We start from the raw sequence: 22,064 nt of genomic DNA, 5'->3' as shown, positions 1-22,064 counted from the left end.
ATCCTCTACCTTCGCAAAGCCGCCATGTATGTATTTCGAGAACAATTGACCGCAGCTCTCGTATCTTAGGATGAACCAGTATTGAGACCGAATGTTATACCATAAGGAAGATTAAAGATTTGTTGCCATCTGAGAAGGATGCCATTCAACCTCTCCAAACTAAAGACGTTCATGATATTCCGTATGCCTATCGCCCACGACACGTAGGGCGTACCAAACGGCCAATTGAGATCAGGCTGAGGAAGGATAAAAGATCGCCTTAGACAAGGCAGTAGATTACTTCAGATGTCGCAGAACAAATCATTTCAGAACCGAGGGAAAAGATATTCTCCGATAGGACCGAGGTTTTGGTAACATTTGGGCCATATGTATCATGCTCGTTCGATTCCGGAAGCAATTGAGAAGGCCGAACGAACATCCAATTGTCATAGAGATGGTGTTACCGTATAAGATCTTCATGGAAAAGACAAATTATCAGTAACACGAAATGAAGGGCCGCTTAACTTAAAAAAAATAAAACGGCCAAAATGATCAACGGGTTTTTTAACGAAACGCACAATGGCGACAAACAAAACAAAATCTTCAGTCAGCTCCTGAAAACGATGTTCTCAGTAGGAAGAACGAAACTGAGTTTTTTGACAAAATCTCAACACGCAGCAGGAAGTCTATAAAATAATTATATGCCCAAAGCATTAATAACTGTGGTGGTTTCGGTGAGGACTTGCCGTTCCGTGAATGGGAAATATTTTGGAGATTCGGTAGCTAATGAGGAAATAAACGTTTATCAATGGAAATGGGACATAAAGCTCACTGATTTGAGAACGTGATTAATCTCTCCGATAGGATGGCGTTTTTTTCTGGATAATATATTTACACAATAACGCACAGAAGCTCTTCAACCCTCTCATAGCAAGCGAATAGATTGATGAGACTAGCCAGTGACGTTGTCAGCATCAACCAATTGATTTGTCTTAACCCTTTCGGAGATAATTTATTTACTTGAAATGTCAACGTGAAAACCACTGACTGGTCGCCTGCAGGGTGGCCATTCTTTGAGAAGTGTGCCCGACTAAAAGAGTCAATATTTCGAGTCACTGAAATGTGCCACACTTGCCTAATTAGTGCGGGTGAAATTTGGAGAGTTGGTAACCCTCTCTCTGCAGGTAGCCGAGAGCGCTTCGGTTTTGAAAATACACGCACGAAATTAAATGAGTTATACAGAGGATCGAAGTTTCATTTATCTATATGTACTCATTCAAATGTTCAAAAAAACGCAATTGATATACATGCATGTAAAATAAAATTTGAATACAAAAATATTACATGATGGTCATGGTTTAACTCTGGCAGTTGTATTCCAAATTATATTAGAAATACTTTCATTGAACACTATCTATCTTCGAATTGACGAGGGAACCAAAGAACATATCGCTCAAGATTCATATCAAATAACTCAAGTTTCCAATCAAATTAAAAAAACCAAAGGCGTAATCTAACGATTGCTCCCAAGGAGTAATTCGATCCACACGATAGCTTGCCGTGATAGACAATGGGTGCTAATGAAACAGATTTACCAGTACTTTATGTAGGTTTAACATACCTCCTCTTGAAATTGATCTACTCTCCTGAAAATGTTTCAAATAAAATGACAAGCAGAAGGGCCCAGACGGGTTGACATTTCGATAGCTGTGTGTAGTCAACCTTTTAAATCGGGGATAATTTAAAATGTTTGTGCATCAACGACTTTCGATACTCCTACACAATTCAAAGTGAATATTAGCACTTTCATTTTAAACTTATGAAGGGTCACCTATCCGCAAATGAATGAAAAAGTTTTCATCATTCAAATTTCCAGTTTTTCTCTAGTGAGAACAAAATAACCATGGTAGAATGCACTACAAAGCCTATTGTTGGCACCTTTGCTCTAAGTTTTATTCGTCAAGTAACAAATAAAACAAGTCGAAATTTTACTACGCACCTTCGTATATGATCAGTGTGAACGTGAGACGGGTCCTGTTCGGAAAGCGGAAGCCTTTTATTTTTGATTTGATTTCCCTGTTTTAGTATAAGAACACAAACTCTCCAGGAAAACTTAAACACAAACTACTCCTCAGAGGATTAAACGAAGTAATGTCCAGAATTGTTCGCTCGAATAAGTCCTTCCCAACATATCGTGGGTGCTACTTAAATCCACACACATATGCAGCTAGAAGAGCCTTTCAACGCACGACATCCTATCTTGTTTATTCGTTTTACGGCGGCCCAAAATCCACCGACAATATTAGTGTGTAACCCAGTGGCTGGATCTCGCACATCCTCCCTGTGATTTAGAGCGAAATGCATGAAATTGTCGCATTGAAGATGACAAATACCGTTATAACTCGCCCAAAAGCGGTATGTTAATAAGATCTCCTGGACGGATGCATTCTCTAAGAGAATTCAATAACATTCCTGCTGTTCTAAAAGGCAATGCGTACTTTATGTAAAACACTCCTGGTATTTCAGCAAATACATATCTCCGAACACCCAGTGATCTGAATACATCCTGCCGAAATTACCCTTCCGTCCTGAAAAGTCACTTTCATTAATATCGACTCTTTTACAATCACCCCCAATACTTTTAGATTCTGCAGTAAGGAATAAGAACAAACTTCTCGGACAATTTTTTTCCCAATCAGTATTGCCGCACTGTCCACTTCAAAGTCTTCGTTACTGGACTTGTACTAGCTGCCTATTCCAGCTGCACGTGAAATACACAACACGCTCCAAATTAATTCTGCTGGACTTCAACCATGTACCCTTTCACAGACGCATGGAAGTGCAACAGGATCTTTAATTGAATGAGAATTCCTCCTCCTTATCACTTAGCTCAAACTTATTTTGTGATCTTAATGACAAAGCCTTGGAAGTGTGTAGAATGCCTCTATTCCGCACGAAACGAACAGAATGTTGTTTATCAGGAAGTTTTGAAGATTAAGTGAATCAAACATCCAACGCGCAATTGATATCCCGTCAAACATTGAGAAACAAATTAAAAAATTACACTGAACAAAAAATGTTTACAAAACACTGTCAAATAAAAGATAATAAAGCACACAATTGAAATACGATAGAAAACAAACAAATATTTACCGAAACACAATCAAAGAAACAAATGACGTCCCTTTCTATGCAAGACCCCATGGAGACTTCCTGGTAAAAAAAAACACGGGTTTTAAGCAAGTTTTTTACATTGTGCAATCCTTAAGTTGTTTCAACAGAATGATAAAAAATATGTAGCAGGAGAGGAAACTTATTACAACTAAACGCAGCAGTTTAAAAAAGATACATGATGAAGATAAATTATTAATAAAACCAAAGTAAATAAATCTAAAAGTAAGACCAAGTTGAACATTCAAACATATACGTTTAGGTGCGCATAGAGTACTTAGCTCACTCGATCAGTATTTCAATACGAAAATTAGCACAGAATTAAGGACTTCAGGATAAAAACTGCCAAAACTAAAGAAGAGCTAATTAGAGGAAGGAGATGATGACATAACCCTTAAATGAAATATCAGCGCGGAGAAGATTGGCAAAGATGTGATGGATAGAAAAGAAAATACGCGCCGAAGAGCAAGGAAGTGGAAGAGAGAATGTTTTGGAGATGAATCCGAAGAAGGCATCAAAAGCAGATACTGGATATATAGTGACAATATAATGTCGAAGGCTTTGATAGAGAGGATGTTGGAAGAAGGGAATGTTGGGTAAACGATGTGGGAGAAGGAAAAGAATAATGATATTGGCAGCATAAGGGAAGGTACACAGTATGTGGAGTTGAAAGATGATTTAGCCTTAAGCAAATGATTTTTGTTGGAAGGACTTATGAGTGCTCCGCTCCTTAGGTGATCACGGCGTTGTGTAATAGTATTCAGGTTTCATTAAAAAACCTCCGGCCGATAGAATACTACTACTAATAATAAAGCATTATATATCCCTGTTCTCATATTACAATAGGTTCTTAAGTACAACCATACTATGAAATAAAGTTATGGCATTAAATTGTGCAGTTTTAAGTTTATAGCGACTATGAAATATGCACTGAGAAATATTTGGTCAAACGTTTCTCACGTATGACAACACATGAAAGTATTCTGCTAAGTTATGAAAGCACTGTTTTTTAAGCGTTGTTTAGTGTTTTTGATAGAGTACTGCAATTGTTGCTTAAGGTCTTAATACCTTTTCTCGTTAGTCATTCTCTTTCCTATAAACGCATTCTTAAATTATGATATATTTGAAAAAAGTGGAAGCACATATATTTAAACTTAAAAAACTGACCTAACTGCCCCGTTAAATAATACTAAGTGAAAATTACGATAATTTCTCCATCCCGACATTCGTTGCACATAGCCTGTTCCTCCCCGATTGGAAAAAATGTGACGAAATATTACAAAGGAACAACACTAATCACATTTTCCCACCAAAAGAAAATCGGTTACAAGATCGTGCCAAGGAATTCTTACGCTCTAGGTACCACTTCGCGCCATGTAATGCAAAAATGTAAAAATTACGCACCGGCGAACGACGTTCCGGTCGAATAAAACGTCGAAACAAAGAGTCAACATCTTCAGATTCGCAATCGATAATGTTTGCTTTGATAAACATGGGTTGATTGAGATTTTACAAGAAGTCCATGAAAGCTCGGAGATAAATACATCCTTTATCGATAACGAGTTTGTCAAGGACTTATTTCTCTGTTTCAAACTATCAGTTGTATAATTAAGGCCGTAGGACCCCCTCTCAAGCTCTTATCGCCGAATTAGGCAATCAGCGATACTACTACTATAGGTTCCAAAATAAGGAAGGGTATATGGTACAGCAATTCAAGTTTTGAATTTGGGAATAATGTCACCATATTGTAGACTGGCACAATAGCTGAAAAACGTTAGCCCGGCGGAGGAAGTTGACGTAGAAGTAAGTGTCGAAAAATCGAACATATTTCGTAGTTAAAAACCATGTGTATTATGATGAATGAATATATTAGATGTAATTAATAAAAGCCTTTTGTTGTGAAGAACCAAATAATATTTTGTTTAAATAAAGTAATCAACCCCAAGGACGGCAGACCTCATCTCGTATTAAGACCTCATTGTCAAGTGTCGTCGGCTTGCGTAGGTCCACATCATGTCTCCATATTCCTGTCCCTACCCCTCTTTGGTAGACTGTATTATCCTCTTCCTTACGGGTCATCGGTAAATCTCCCCTCTTCCTATCCATATCTCTCTCGATTCCAGAAATTTGACAGAAATACTTCATGCGTATCCGCCACAGTAAAATAATTGAGGAATTAGGTTGAAATACACTAAACACTTATGATTGAAACTAAAATCCTATAAATAACTATTAACACTGACACTTAAAAAGATTTGAGGATTTTTCTTTCGAGCATATGAAATAAATTATGGCAAAGAAAAGAATCCAAGGATATCTCCATAATAAACGAATTCACGTAAATTTCTTTCTGAAATTCAGTCTATGAACTAAAAAAATTAACTTGAATTTTACCTTAAACAATTCCCAACGCGATTGATGGGATTCCACGCGAGAATTTTGGTTATACACACACACACACTTTCTTGCCCTTTCCGAAGCGTCGCTGCATCCAACCTCTTAATCGGAGGACGTGAAATTACCTTAGACCGAACACTGATGCCAACAGCTCACACTAATAACGTCTTTTCTTTTATAGTAAGCAAATAGCTAGTCGACCGCACACATTTTGTGCAGCATGATACCATCTCTCGTGCCATCACAATTTTTGCTCCCCTCCAGGCGTTGTTTACTCCGACAGAAGAGGTATTGGTGCCAACAATACCCTCGACACACTCTCACATCGTCATAATGAATTATATTGAACATTAATTATACTATTTTTCTTATTCATATGGAATATTGTTCCTCTTGGGCGGCGAATGTCAGGGATTTTGCTACTGATGGCTTACATGCGTTAGGGAACAGTGCTTCGAATAGTCCAGCATCGTTTCCTACACAAACTGAATAAAATTTAGATTCACATAATATATTCTTAAGTACCAACGCATTTGCAAACATATTATTATCATTTAGGATGGTTTGAGGTCAGATATATAGGACCATAAGAAACGCTAGTTACTGGGGCAACCTGAAAAAAATTATATGATGAATCAATCCATCGTCATTTCTATTTATTGCGGCACAATAAAACGAAGGCGCAGTAGGCAGGGAATACACAATAAGCAAGCAAAGATATCACGTGTCACCATTAAATTTACGCAAGCAATCGATTTTTCCACTCGGATCATTACCACCGCTAAATACTGAGCGTAGTCTTTTGGGGTTTTGAAAGGGAATTCCCCGATTGCTTCAGAAGGTAGCTAAATCGAGAAATGCCCCGCGAATAGCGAAGTTTTAATAAGAATAATTTGGCGAGTATGCTCACGACTAAACATATATACCTATTGATGTAATGGTGCTGCCAAGCATGATGTGGTTTCTTTAATGACGTATGCTTTTGTTTTCCGCTTAATGCTTCAATTACAACTAGTTCAAATTCTTTCACATAATTTTCAAGTTTTATAAATAATCACAATTATAATAAATATAATATTAACAAACAATTAATACATAATCACCAGAAAATAATAAATAGGAATCGAAATTAGGCGTTATAAATTTATTTTTTATGTTATTTAATTTGGCTCGGCCATGAGTCTTTATGGATATAAATAGCATTTTCCTTAGCTACGTTAAGTTCAAATTCAAATGTATAACTAAAAGTAACAGTACAGTAATTATTTCACCGTTGCTAAGAAATTGCTGTGTGTTTGGGAAGAAAGGAATATTCATTACTTGTAAAATCCAATTACCAAATTATATTCTATTAAAATCCCACGGAAATTAGTTCTGATACATCAATATTTGCTTTATGAAATTATTAAACGGCACAATGGTTCTTTGACAGTTAAAAATGAACTGCTGCTGAAACTTAACACAGAGAAACACATCTACTATTGTTACATTAATTACAAGCATAAACACCTCCATCTCCATAAGCATTAATATATTAAAAATGAAACACCGAATACGTATTTTTCCACAAACACGAAATTATTACATTTATATGCTACATATTATTTATAAACTGGGTTATTTCTTCCTCTTTTAATTGCTATTATTTACCGGCTGTGTCGTACATAAGAGCCCACAATAAAACTTACTCTTTTCGGGGAATAATTGCTGGAAACCAAGCGGATAAATCCCACTTACCATGTCTTTCAATGGATGAGATTCCCTTTATAGATACTTTGATGGATTTTTAGACTAACTGCAGTCCTACGACCTGAAGCTAGAACCACCTTAATTGGGAAAAATGTAATATTGTTCCTATTCATTATTTACGATTCGCTTGAAATCAAGGCACGCATAACTCAAAAGAATAAGTCTCCCTTGGGAAAAATACTTACACAACGTTGTGTCGAAGCGGTTGGATGACAGCTCGAGATCTGGACGCCAATGCTGAGAAAGTTTTTCTTTACCTCGTTTGCAGATCGCCAGGAAGGGAAGATGAGTCGCCTGAGCGCCTTGCCGAGGGAGACCTTCGCCGTGCAGTCGGGGAAGACTCTGAGTGAGAAGACAGCGGAGATCGCCTTGAAGGAGCTGAGGGAGACGCCGGAGTTGAAGGAGGAATCTCTGGCTGCCCTCAGGAAGATTATACACGGTAAGTCTACAGTCCTTCCAAGTCACAATTCGGGCACAGTTATTATTGATGATTATTATTAATACCTAAATCTTTCCCTGCCTCCTTAGAATTTCACCCAATAACCATCTCTCCTCCCCCGCAATGCCTAGCACACCCTCATTTGTTTCCCTTTCCTATATATCCTTGCACAATTATTTCGCCTCTATTGCATTCATTAATTGTTTAATACTTAGGAGAAATTCTAAGTGGGTAGAGCGTTGGATTACTGGCCGGGGACCCGGGTTCGATTCTAGGGTACGCCTCTGGCCACCTTCAGCTTTATCCAAGTTGTTTGATTTTTCAACATATCTTCCTGAGAAACTACACCGGCGGCATAGAGAAAAGTCTTTATCCAAAGCAATGGACCAAAAGAGCCGATCGGGACAGACCGCCAAATAGTTTGGTTCAAGACAGTTTATTTAGTAATGAATGGCAACATTGCTCATCTTAACAATGAGTATAACGATGAATTTCTATACACTATACGCAAAAGATTCATTATTAGACCGGATTACGATTTTCCGACAGTATTTTCTGAAAATAAAGCCACAGATGAAAACTATGTCATCTTATCTTAAAAATCCACTTTCTATCAATTAATAAAAACCTGCAGGTTTTCATTGGTCGAGGAAGTTTTGGAGTATTGCTGTATGGGTATTGGTTTTACACGAAAAATTCATGCGCTAAGTTCAAAAGTTGAAGGGAAATTTTACGAAATTGGAATTGCCAACGTGCTAATGTCAGGTTTGGTTAATACAACATCGGTTACCAACATGCCCCACACAACTCGAATGATATAAATTTACTGTTGGTGTTTTGGACTACAATTTCAGTTCTTGTGTTTTGACTTCATTATTTCGACGCCAAATAATATTTCATGTCTTCGAATGAGGAGCGAAAAAAACCTTGGAAGCAGAAACGCCCAATCTTTGGGCTGTTCACACAAAACGCACACGAATCAAACTGAGCGAAACAATTCTAATATAACTTCACAGCTATCAAATTGAACATAATTAATTGTAAACAATTGAAATGATTATTCAAAACATTTACCAATAATCTAGTGATTAAAACGTTTATAATATAGTAGCTAACAAAAAAGTTTTCTAACAAATTAAATAATAAAATAACTTAAAATAATTATTAATTAATAATACCTAGTAATTCTTTTCACTCATTGCTCTTTTGAAAAAATGTACCAATTATACAAATATTACTTTTCAGATGAGGAAAATTTCCATTTCCGTGATGACGATGACTTCCTGCTAATATTTTTACGACCTACAAAATTTTACCCGGAAAGTGCATTTAAACTGGTAAGTCAAGATAATAGAGGTTTAACTTACAATTAAGCTTATTCATTTTTATTTGAACTGTGATTAGGATCGATTTAAGACAGGTCGTCCAAATTTTCTACTAACTGTTTTAAACCTATATCGTGTTCCATTAAAAAAACTAATGCCATGATTTGACGAACATTTGATTGAGAAATAACTGAGCAATAAACAAGACAGTGGTTCTATTTAAAAATGTGGAACAGAACCATATTTTCGTTAGCATAAAAGAACAGTGTAGAAATTGGTACCTTTAAAAAAATTCTCCTCAGTTAATATTAGCAACAAGAAATCGTCAATGTCGATTCAGTTATGACATGGTTTTAGTTAGTAGGGTAGGTACAAAGTGGCGCGCAAGTCAATCAAAAAATATTCAACTGACCATGAACTTCCAAAACAATCGATTATATGTCGAATCGGGGTACTTTTGGTAGGTGATGGTAGAGATCACACAGTACTTAGCCCGACGGCGTGTGAAATTCACACATCAGGGTTGGGGGGTCAGTTCCTTTCCCTGTGCCGGTTATGGTTTCCCAGGAAGTCCTGGTACTCGAAAAATCACATAGCTTGGGTGGAGCTGCAGTTGCCCAAAGAGCCTTGCCCTGGAATCGAATCTGGGCCCCTCCGGTCAGCAGTCCAACGCTACGCTCTATCCCCTGGACTACCGCGACCCATATATATTTATATATATAGCGTCATATGACAAGAAATGATGACTTATATACACCATCCATAATACCTATTCTTCCCATGAACGATGGGTTTATTTCTGTGCTACACATCATAAGGAAAACAAACGAGGAAGTGCTAAGTATTGTGGGCGAGGAGAGAGGATTGTTGGGAGAAATCATTAGGAGGTAGAACAAATGGATGAAGGGCGTATTGATGGGCAGTAGGATGCTGAAGAATGTAATAGAGGGGAGAATGCTAGGCAAACGAGGAAAGGGGAGGAACAGGATAAGGATGTTGGACGGGATGAAGGGAGGGAGGAAGTACTCAGAGTTGAAGAGGGACCTGATGTAGAGTAGGTTGCTGGATTGTGTTTTGTTAGGAGAAACAACATATTTACTTGGTAGTTGTGTCCATCCAAAACCTACCTTAACCGGTAGATTACTTAAAAAAACATGCAAAATACTAATTTTTATATATTTTAGGAAATAAATTATTATCTCGCATACTTTATGTCTATCAAGTACAACGTTCCAGTTTTACCAAATGAAAATGTAGAGCAAAATCACAAAAACTTTTCGTCATTAAGATGGAAATAATATCGGGCCCGATTTTTCATATACGGATATGTATTAAGATGAATATTTTTCAACGCCTGGACCATGCCGTTTGCAACGAAAACTAAACCGCACCTTCCTGAAAGGCAGAACTTCATTTCACGAGAATCATAATGATCCCGTTTACGTCCGCCCGGTATTTTTAAGCGTTTGCGGTAAAATATTCTGACCCGCTGAAGGTAAATCTCGACCTCCCACAATGAACAAAGGAATACCCACGGAATAACGAATGCCAAAGTCTTTAAATGCATTAAACTTGAGGATTATTTGGTTCATTTTTTGTCGGAATGACCTGTGGGCATACGTTTACCCTACCGGTACACACCTCCATGGAATGCAAATGTGTTTTTTAGTAAAAAACTTTCACAGCATATATCGGACCCCCAGCAATTCATCCATCCTCATGACGCGTTTGTTTCCATCTGGAACATTTTTGGAATTTTCTATTGTGTTCTGGACTCATATCTCTGATAATTTGAAAATTCTGGTAGGTGATAATATTGATCCACGGGCTCGAGAGATATAAAAAAATTCCCGGGGCGACCGAACCTACCCTTGGCATTGTGGGTTGCATATTGCTCTACTCCGCTGAGTGGCGCTGTCCGGTCTAGCAAACGCGAGACTTCAGCTTCAGATGTCGTTGCATGAGATAACTAAGTTTAATGCAGTAAAATGCACCTAAAAGGATATTCATTTCTGCGTTTTCCGTTGCGTATCAAATATGTTTTGCCAACTAAGACAAAATTGAACTGAATTTGGTTTTTAAAATATGATCGGTTTCAACCCAAAATCCACTGGCCTTAATTTACGTGGTTACGTATGTCAACTTTTTACGTAAGGAAGCCAGGACTAGGCCAGGTCTGCTGCCACCCTTGGAGGGACAATAATAAGGCTCTCTGACAATTTGAAGAGATCTACTGAATTAAAATAATGGGATGACATGAATAATAATCAAATACAAACATCAATCAGCAATTACAGGAGACACTGGGAAAATCATTATTACCTCAATAATTCAAATTCAACAGATATGTTTAGCTTGGTGAAAATTCAATTGTTATGATGCTACCTTACATTTGGATACAACCATGTTTCTTTGAAAGCATGCCCAAAAGCACCTTCCATCAGGCAACAAAAGGGAGAAATTAGTGGCATTTTTAAGTTTTTGAATGCATAAATGAAAAACTTAAAGACTAGTCATGATGTACCTCGACATGGGCCTAAACTTTCATATTACCAAATAAGCATTTAAATATAGCAATACTCCTTTAAAATATACCATTGGGTAACCAACCAAAGGAAATAAATATATATATTATAATATTAAAGCATACGATTCAGATTTTGTTTCTAAGAAATGGATTTGCTTTGATTTTCTCCACAGATCAAAAAACTCTGTGAATTTCGAGTTACCAATGCATCCTTATTAGATGGATTGGTTCCAAGTCAAGAAGAAAATGCTTTCCATGAGGGAGTTGTTAATGTCCTAATCGACAGAGACCAACTGGGACGACGCATCATGGTCTGTAATTTGGGAGGTAAGTTGTTGCTCTATTACCACTATTGATGCACTCTCCTTGAAACTAACTCTTAAGTTCAGAGGGAGAAAGTTGACACTCTGAAAAGTCAAATTAACCATTACACTTGAATTAAATTGATAATAGAAACCTCCAAAAATGGCTTTCTAGCTTTCATTGTGCCCTTTCAAACGAATCACAGGTAATTCTGGTTCCCATCTCAAAAGAGCTGACTAACTCACTAGTTAACCAAAAGGAACTACATTAAAATCTACCCTGGTCTGTTGATTTCGAGTTCTATGATGATGATATATTCACATAGTATATCCATGGTGTAACGTACTCCCAGAAAATTAAGTACCAAACCTAAATAAGCCATTCCAATATGAATAAAGATATCACGAAATTATCAGGGAAAATATTTTTTTTAATAATACCCCATTTTTTCATAAAGGGAATGGTAGCTTAGTGAAGGGTGTGTTTTGAAATCTGACTTAGAGGGTCTAGGTTCAAAATTAGGAGATGATCACAGACATCCTAAGCTTTACCTACGCCACATTATTTTTTTTGATACCAGATCTTCCTGGGAAACCAAAGGCAGCAGAAATATACACACACATTAGGCCCTGGACTTGTCCAGACTTTATGTTGTATGGTCCCACTCAATTCCTTCTAATTCAATTCATCCCCAAAAACTGATAGGGTGTCCATGGTCATTAGCCAGATCAAACCCAAAACAAGCAGAGGGAGCAATCGGGTCTCTGTGGACCCAGACCCAGCAGAAATTGAAATGGCTCACATAGCTGACAGCCATTATACAAAACAGTCTACAGAAAATAGAATGATACACAACTAGAGCTCATTTTCATACTGCGAATGTGATGGACTGTACGACAGTGAATGTGGAAGCACTTATAAAATTAGAGATTATAGAACATTTTAGAAATCATATCCATTTAACACTTTCACTGCTGTGAATGAAATTTTAAATTAATTTAGAAGGTTGTTGTTAACATTCTTTGTATATCACACTCTGGGTAACAATGGTAAACTATTTTTCCCTTTCTAACTCGCCACTATTTAAGCTATAATGTTTTGAAAATATGCTTAAGTAAAATGTCAAAAATCGATTGAAGGTATGAAATAACTTTCCTTGGTTCTGTTCTTTTTTACCCTAGTACAGACAATAACAATTGCTCTACGCTTCATACCTTCTAGGTATATTCAGTACATATATACATTTTAAAAAACTCAACTGTCCAATCCACCAAATGAGAATGTCATGTGTAGCTGTCTGAAGAGTTCATTTTAAAGGGCACCCTTTTGTTTTTCCCCGAGATGGTCATTGACCATATTAAAAATGTATCAAGTGGTCCATTTTTACTCATTGTTGGTTAGAAGTTTTTTTCCACTGAGAGCTCAGATGGCAAACTTCTTTTCCTTTAAAATGAAATGGGAATATAGCTATTCTGCTTACTTTCCAAATCAATACACATCAGAAAATCCAAAAACAATTATGAAGTGAAACATTAATGGCTGAAAAAACCTTCAGGCACATGGCCAGATCCCGGAGAGGCAGATGTAGGAAAAGGGCTAATCCTACATATACTTTCCTTAATATTTCCAATTAGCAAATTCTATTCCTAATGTAGTTTCTAATAATAACGATTAGATTTACAAATTAATAACAAATATATTTAATCAAAATAATGTTTCAATTGATGACTACAGAATGTATTCAATTAATGTTACCTCAACCACAAAACTTTGTGACTGAATACAGCAACAAGGTTCCTGCCTTTCCATTAGCAGCCCTTCGGAGTCTTTAGAATGTCCTGGCCTGCTTAGTACTTCTTTTTCTATGGTCACCATTGAAATGCATGGACCAAATGGTTATGCTGATCCCTGGCTGGCTCAGTTGGGCATCTATTTAGATGTCCAGGGTTTTTGTGGGATATGCAGGAAACACCATCTTTGGTATTGCTCCCTCAGTCAGGATATAAGCCCACTACTGTAAGTCATACTGGAACACCTGTGTGATGAGGAAAATGGGCCGTCACAGAATCCACATTTCCTCTGAAAGATAGGCCACAGCTTAGAGATGCAGGAGTACTTGTAATTCTTCAAGTGTTAATTAGCACCCTCTATAGTAAGTAGGTAGGAGCATTTTGCTGCAAGGTTTGGTTTTATACCTAATATTAAGGATCATTCTTTCTTTTAAAGGATCTTGGGAGCCAAAGAAGGCTAGTGTGGACCAAATATTCCGTCTCTTCTACCTCATCCACCAGATGGCAGTTTTAGAACCAGAGTCCCAAGTGTGTGGTGTGATTGTCATCTTGGATTTCGATGGGATGGGAATGAAGCAAGTCGGTGCATTCTCGATCGCATTCTCAAGGAGGCTCCTATCATTCATTCAGGTGAGCTCATTGCGAAGGAATACTGGAGATAAGGATAAACAAACAATCCTCAAAACAGTGAGGCAGGCTGAAAAGAGACTAAACATTTTACAGACGTTTAATTGAGCAAAGAAAGTTTCCAAAGTTGAAGGAGAAAACTAATTATGATAATGAAATATGGACCAATTGATTGAATGTGAAATCAATTACTTGAGTTTTTTCTGCCATCCGAATGGCAATTTTCCCAGTTCAGAAAAAGAAGTTTCCCCATTTTTTCAGAACACGTGGTTTTTACCACTTATTTTCACCATTTTTATCACTTTTCTGACGAAACCAATGAATTTTTTTGAGAAAAATCTTGAGCACGACCATGAAATAACTGTGGCATTGGCCAAACAGCCTAATGGGTTTTCAAGTATGAAGGCCAGTTTATATTAGTACCTGAATTTCATGAGTAGGAACCATCCAAAATGTTTATTTAGTTAATTATAACATTTAAATATTTTGATAAATTGAATTAAATATTGAATAGCTAAAATTTGCCTCCATTAATTTGCATTCATTTCGTATCAATCTCAGCTTTGTTTCTGTCTATCCCATACTACGTGCGCTCATAGATAAATAAATAAATATACTATATATATGTATATAAATAAATATATATATATATATATGTATATAAATAAATATATATATATAAATAAATATATATATATATAAATATATATATATATATATATATATATATATATATATATATATATATAAAATATCTTCGAAATGGAACGCTCTTCGGCGACACACAAATATATAAAAACACAGATGTAGATTTTTAGAATATAGAGACACAAAGAAAGGACACTCACAATTTGTTATTTTACGTTTCGACAGCACGACTGTCGTCTTCAGAACCTCTGATTCTGAAGACGACAGCCGTGCTGTCGAAACGTAAAATAACAAATTGTGAGTGTCCTTTCTTTGTGTCTCTATATTCTAAAAATCTACATCTGTGTTTATATATATATATATATATATATATATATATATATATATATATATAAATATATAAATATATATATATATATATATATATATATATATATATATATATATATATATATATATATATTCAAAAGATAACAAATTAGTAAGAATTAGGGGTGATGACTGACCACACTTTAAACTTTTCAGATTTGATTTTTCTTTGTTCCAAATTGGGCACTTAGTCTGCAGTTCTAAACTTGAGTTTTTTGAAACTATGAACTATTTAAATGTGACCTCCCTCCCGCCCCTCCCCATTTTTACCTCAATTTAATTAGATCATGTCTACAGTTTTGGCATTTCTGCTAAGTGAATTTTCATAAAAATTTCCATACCGAGTAGGAAAGTAGCATCCAGCTGGATATCTGAATGAGGAATATAGAAGTTTAAAATCAATTATTTTGAAACTCCCTCTTTCATTGCATTTTGTTACAAACTGTTAGTTCTCTCTTCCACTTCCCCAGCTTTAATGCTAGCTTGAAATATTATATAATCAATGCCAAAGAAAAGCAAAATATTGCTTAAGTAATTAGGTGATAAAGGCCCGCCCTTCCACCTCTCTCCTTACTAGGCATACAACTTTGGCACATGAATACAAACCAAATTCATTTTAGGTCATATGATTTAAATATCAAGTTACAGCCCCAAGAGAGAATGGACACTGAGATGATGTAGAAAAATCTTCTTGATAAAACAGACATTTTAATTTAGATACAGATATTCTCAAGTAGATGTCCCAAAAAATATTAACAACTGCCAAAAATACTGGGTCCAAAAAACAAAGTTGGGTGTCTATATACCAGGGCCAATACAAAACAAATGAGGCCAGCCTTAAAAAGTGATAGCTACAAAGAAAAATGGCCATCAGCTGAAAAATAAGGTTCAGCTGTTGAAAAGAATTTTTCCCCAGCACGAGGGATAGCTTTAAATCCCAAGGCTGCCTGAAGAAGGAAAGGGTTGTCTATCAATATTCATGATACATAACCCTGTATCGAGACACACCCAGCCACCCAGTATTTTTGGAAAAAAATACTGATTTTTTTTCAAATTGAAACAGAATTGCATTTAAAAATTCTGTATTGTCATTATTTTAGGATGCAATGCCACTGCGATTGAAGAACATCCACATAGTCAAGCAGCCTTATGTATTCAACATTGTTTTCAACATGTTCAAGCCATTTATCAGAGAAAAGTTGAAGAGTAGGGTAAGTACAACTGCAATTATGCTATCAATGATCTGAAACTAGTTTAAAACAATGTATTGTTCTTTCATGCATAATAATTAGAGTATCAAGTTAAAATTTCTTGTAGCATCTTAATATTCATTGGAATTGATTGATACTACCAAAAGCTAATGTCTATGTAGTTAGAATGTAAAATCAATTAATAAACATAAATTGATACACTACTAGGTGTAGTCCTTACATACATAGACACCCCTGATCCAAAGGGGCATTTGAAATTTAGAGTTCTACACTTTTAAAACATTTGACCATTACCTCATTTTTTTAATATGTTAAGGTCTCATTTATAATAATAATATAATATTTCCCACAGCCCATACATATAATGTAGGTATAGCAATCGTCAAATACAAAGAAAAGTACCAAATACAGGTACACTTTGACAGTATGAACATGCTTAAAAAAATAAACAGAATTAGTGCCTCATTTCAATCACTTGCATACAGAGCTACTTCATATTGATAATTTTAATCGATATGAAAGAAACTAAACTGTACATAACATAATTAATTGTCCTTTTCTCATTTCCTTAGATGTTTTTCCACGGTAAAGACATGTCATCCCTACACAAGTATATTGATCCTGAATGCCTGCCAGAAAACTATGGCGGGACTCGGCCTAAAATTGCTTACAGTGGAAGTGACTGGTATGAAACTATAACAGCAGAAGAAGATTATATTAGACGTGAGTATTATAATTAATTATATGTGTGTTAGCATCCCCAAACTTATGTCAGATGCATATAGCTTCATGACAAACTTATCTTGAGTCACAAGCAAAAGTTCATAGTTCAGGAAATGTAACTTATAGGCACACACTAAGTATTTATATATACATGTATGTATGTATGTGAGTGTGTGTGTATGTATATATACATACATATATATATACATATATATATATGTATATATATATGTATGTATATATATATATACATATATATATATATATATATATATATATATATATATATATATATATATATATATATATATATATATATATATATATATATATATATATATATATATAAATATATATATATATATATACACATTAGTATATGGATCACGGATGAGATGATTACAAAGATGGATGAGCGGCAAAAATGGAATTAGGCAAAATGAAGTACAAAGAATTGAACAATAAATTGAGGCGGGCAACAAATAAAGCAAAAGAAGCATGGTGGAAGATGCAGTGCGAGGATATGGAAAGTCTGCAGAGGAAGGGTGAAATCGGTGCACTGTACAGCAAAGTTAAATCTTTATCGGGAAGTAAGAAAGGGAGATCAACGATAGCAGTTAGAGATAAGGCGGGTAAGGTAATAGTTGACGCAGGAAAGATCCAAGAGAGATGGAAGGAGTATATAGAAGAACTGTATAGTAAAGAACTCAGACCAACAAAGTTAGACATTGAAAAAGAAAATGACGTAGAGGAAGACAGCTTAGGTCCAGGCATACTAGACAATGAGATAGAAAGGGCATTAAGGGCGATGAAACTAAATAAAGCCGTGGGGGTAGATAACATTCCCGTGGAACTTTTAAAATACTTAGGAAAATGTGGGAGGAAGACGCTATATGGGCTGATCCGTAGTATTTATGAGGAGGGAATCTGGCCAGAAGACTTTGTGAGATCAGTTTTAGTTCCTATTCCGAAAAAGGTAAAGGCCACGTCATGTGAGGACTATAGGACAATTAGTTTGATATCCCACACAGCTAAAGTTGTTCTCAGGATCATAAACAAAAGGATAGAGAGTAGGGCAAATGATTACTTAGGGGATGATCAGTTTGGGTTTAGGAAGGGGAGAGGTACGCGTGATGCCATTGCAGTAATGAGATTATTAATCGAGAGGAATATAGAACACAACCAGGAGGTATTTGCCTGTTTCGTAGATTTCGAAAAAGCGTTTGATAGAGTAAATTGGGAAAAACTAATGAGTATATTGCAGAAAATAGGAATAGATTGGAGGGAAAGGAGGCTAATCCGCAACCTGTACATGTCTCAGACTGCTCAGGTGCGGGTGGGAAACGGGGAGTCAGGATGGGCAGTGTTAGGAAGGGGTGTAAGGCAGGGTTGCCCATTATCACCGTTACTGTTCAACCTGTATGCAGGGGAAATGATCAAAGAGGCATGGGAAGAACTGGAGGTAGGAATGAAAGTGGGCGGGGAATTCGTAAAATCAGTTAGGTTTGCTGATGATCAAGCTTTAGTTTGTCAGTCAGCCAAGGGGCTGCAAGCATTGCTGAGTGAATTGGAAATTCAGTGCGACAGGTATGGGATGAGAATCAATATTAATAAAACAAAGGTTATGCGATTTTCTAGAAAGAAAAAGGCCAAGCTTAACATTAAAATAGGAGGGCAAAAACTAGAGCAGGTAGAACAGTTTACGTATCTCGGTAGTGTTTTGGACCGACACAGTCAAAGTTGTAGGGACGTAAGGAGAAGATTTGCGCTAGGCAAAGAGGCTTTCACAAGGAGGAGGGACCGACACGGTCAAAGTTGTAGGGACGTAAGGAGAAGAATTGCGCTAGGCAAAGAGGCTTTCATAAGGAGGAGGGAGTTGATGACAGGGACGTTGAGTAAGGATGTTAAGAAAAGACTCGTAAAAACTTTGATATGGAGCGTAGCTATGTACGGTGCGGAAACGTGGTCATTGAAGCAGGCGGATAGACGTAGATTAGAGGCTTTTGAAATGTGGGTGTGGAGAAGAATGGAGAAGGTGAAATGGACAGAGAAGAAAACAAATGAGGAAGTACTTGGTATGGTGGGCGAAGAGAGGGGTTTGTTGGGAGCAATCCTATGGAGGCAGGAAAAGTGGATGAAGGGGGTGTTGACCGGCAGTGGGATGTTGAAGACTGTGATAGAGGGTAGAATGTTGGGCAAAAGGGGAAAGGGAAGGAACAGGATAGGGATGTTGGACGGGATGAAGGGAGGAAGGAAGTACTCAGAGATGAAGAGGGACCTGATATAGAGAAGGATGATGGATTTTGTGTTTTGTTAGGAGTAATAAAATATTTGTTTGGTAGTTGTGCCCATCCAAAAACCTACCTTAACCGGTAGATTACCTTTAAAAAAAAAAAAAAAAAAAAAAAAATATATATATATATATATATATATATATATATATATATATATATATATATATATATATATATATATATATATGTGTGTGTGTATATATATATATAAAAACACAGATGTAGATTTTTAGAATATAGAGACACAAAGAAAGAACACACACAATTTGTTATTTTACGTTTCGACAGCACGGCTGTCGTCTTCAGAATGGCGTTCTCGGGGAAGAGCGGAGAGGATGTGCGGGGGAGAGGTGGGGGAAGGAGAGGTAAAGGGACCAATAGGAAATGAACAAGGGGGTGGGGGGGATATGTAGGCTGCCAATTGATGCATTCAGTGGGCTTGGTTCAGCCCGGGCGGTTTGAATGATTGGGCCACCCAGATATGCGCCATCTCGCGGGTTCTCACCTCTATTATACTCGCAGATTTGGGAAGGATTTCAATCACCGAAACAGAGAAGCAGTCGTCAAAAGATTGGTTGTGGGAAGCGGTGTGAGTAGGGATGGGATAATTAAGAAAGGTGGGAGATATTATTTAATTTTTCTTTCTTAATTATCCCATCCCTACTCACACCTCTTCCCACAACCAATCTTTTGACGACTGCTTCTCTGTTTCGGTGATTGAAATCCTTCCCAAATCTGCGAGTATAATAGAGGTGAGAACCCGCGAGATGGCGCATATCTGGGTGGCCCAATCATTCAAACCGCCCGGGCTGAACCAAGCCCACTGAATGCATCAATTGGCAGCCTACATATCCCCCCCACCCCCTTGTTCATTTCCTATTGGTCCCTTTACCTCTCCTTCCCCCACCTCTCCCCCGCACATCCTCTCCGCTCTTCCCCGAGAACGCCATTCTGAAGACGACAGCCGTGCTGTCGAAACGTAAAATAACAAATTGTGTGTGTTCTTTCTTTGTGTCTCTATATTCTAAAAATCTACATCTGTGTTTTTTATATATTTGTGTGTCGCCGAAGAGCGTTCCATTTCGAAGATATTTTATATATATATATATATATATATATATATATATATATATATATATATATATATATATATATATATATATATATATATATATGTGAGTAAAGGCCTAGACGCCTCACATACAATGACTTAAATGCAGACAATGAGCGCATTTAAGCACAGAAAAACAAAGATTCTTGATGATACCTTTCCAAATAACAACAAAGCCATACTAAAACAAGTGTGCAGTTCCATTTTTAAAAGATAATCTGAACCCTTTGACTTTAATAACAGTTTGTTATGATAAACCCAAAGAATTTATTTCACTAACATTTCCAGAGCAATTGCATGCTGATCATATCATTATTTGATTACTTTAATTTCTTTTTATGAGCCATTATACCAAAAAAGTAGTCAAATGCAGTGATTACACATATTTAAGATGGTACATTTGGTAGTGTATTTTGATGTAAAATGGTTTAAGTATTCTAGCCTATGGCAAACAAATGAAAATAATTATGACCCAGGAATTAAAATATGAAAGCGCAAGTAAACCACCAAAGCTACTTTCAACTTTTCACTTACTAAGCATTTCAATCAATCTATATCCTGCTTAGATGTAATTATTCCTTTCAAGTTTCATCATTTCCCCTTGACAAGTCTGATAGTTAGCTTTAAAAAGTCTTCTTTTGCATAAACACACGCCTAAAAATTTCAACACTTAACTCCCTAATATGTGTTATGTAATATGCTGGGAAGGACAGGGAGAGAGGGAGTCAGATTGACAGTAGCTGGACATGTTGCTTAGCAAGGAATATTTTGAAAAGGGGTTATTGATAATGATTGGGGTAGGCTACTGCCAAATGATACAGAGGATGCTCACCAGATTTTTATGCTTCCCCTGCTTGAAAGGGTGCAAGTTACACATGGCATGATTTAATCACCCCCACACTTTCTCTCAAATCACGCAAACATTACTAACTAGGCTCTGGGGTATCTGATGTAACTACATCTATGGAATTTGATGTGAAACTTTGCAAAAAAAATAAATCAGTTGGCACAGAGAAGATAGAATAGATTCTTTGAGGACTGTTCAATGATGACTGATCATACATTTTTTATTCAAATAATTAATTGCGCACAATTTATTTTATATAACATATATTGTTAGCTTAATGTGTCATGTACACATCATTCAAATCACATTTATTTGACTCCAGTATTGCATCAATAACACTGTACATTTTTAAATTTTGCTTTTGTCTATACAAATCATCACCCGAGACCTATGCAATGCTCCATGACATTTATGGAGAACATATTTCTTCCACATAGCTCAGCTAGGAGATGGTTTTAAATGTTTGAAGATGGGAGACAATTTGAGAGAAAGGTAGACCCAGAGCTCCAGTCACTGTTCTTATAACAGTAAACATTAACACCGCTACTGCCACT

General features: G+C 36.5%; 1 protein-coding gene across 3 annotated transcripts in view; it reads left to right on the top strand.

Moving 5' to 3' along the window:
- The window catches only part of LOC139695633 (clavesin-1-like), a 57,542-nt gene that overhangs the window by 33,935 nt on the left and 1,543 nt on the right, over positions 1-22,064 (top strand). For all 3 annotated transcript variants that reach the window (XM_071594444.1, XM_071594443.1, XM_071594442.1), the window contains exons 2-7: positions 7,565-7,735; positions 8,981-9,072; positions 11,761-11,914; positions 14,117-14,310; positions 16,425-16,535; positions 17,108-17,258. In XM_071594444.1, the coding sequence (XP_071450545.1) occupies positions 7,582-7,735; positions 8,981-9,072; positions 11,761-11,914; positions 14,117-14,310; positions 16,425-16,535; positions 17,108-17,258 (856 nt within the window). In that variant the 5' untranslated portion in view covers positions 7,565-7,581. The remainder of the gene's footprint in view (positions 1-7,564; positions 7,736-8,980; positions 9,073-11,760; positions 11,915-14,116; positions 14,311-16,424; positions 16,536-17,107; positions 17,259-22,064) is intronic.

This window comes from Hetaerina americana, unplaced genomic scaffold (assembly GCF_022747635.1).
Source record: "Hetaerina americana unplaced genomic scaffold, ioHetAmer1.1.p SCAF_61, whole genome shotgun sequence".
NCBI classification, from domain to species: Eukaryota; Metazoa; Arthropoda; class Insecta; order Odonata; family Calopterygidae; genus Hetaerina; species Hetaerina americana.
The sequence above is the reverse complement of the archived record's forward strand: the minus strand, read 5'-3'. Positions and strand labels throughout refer to the sequence as shown.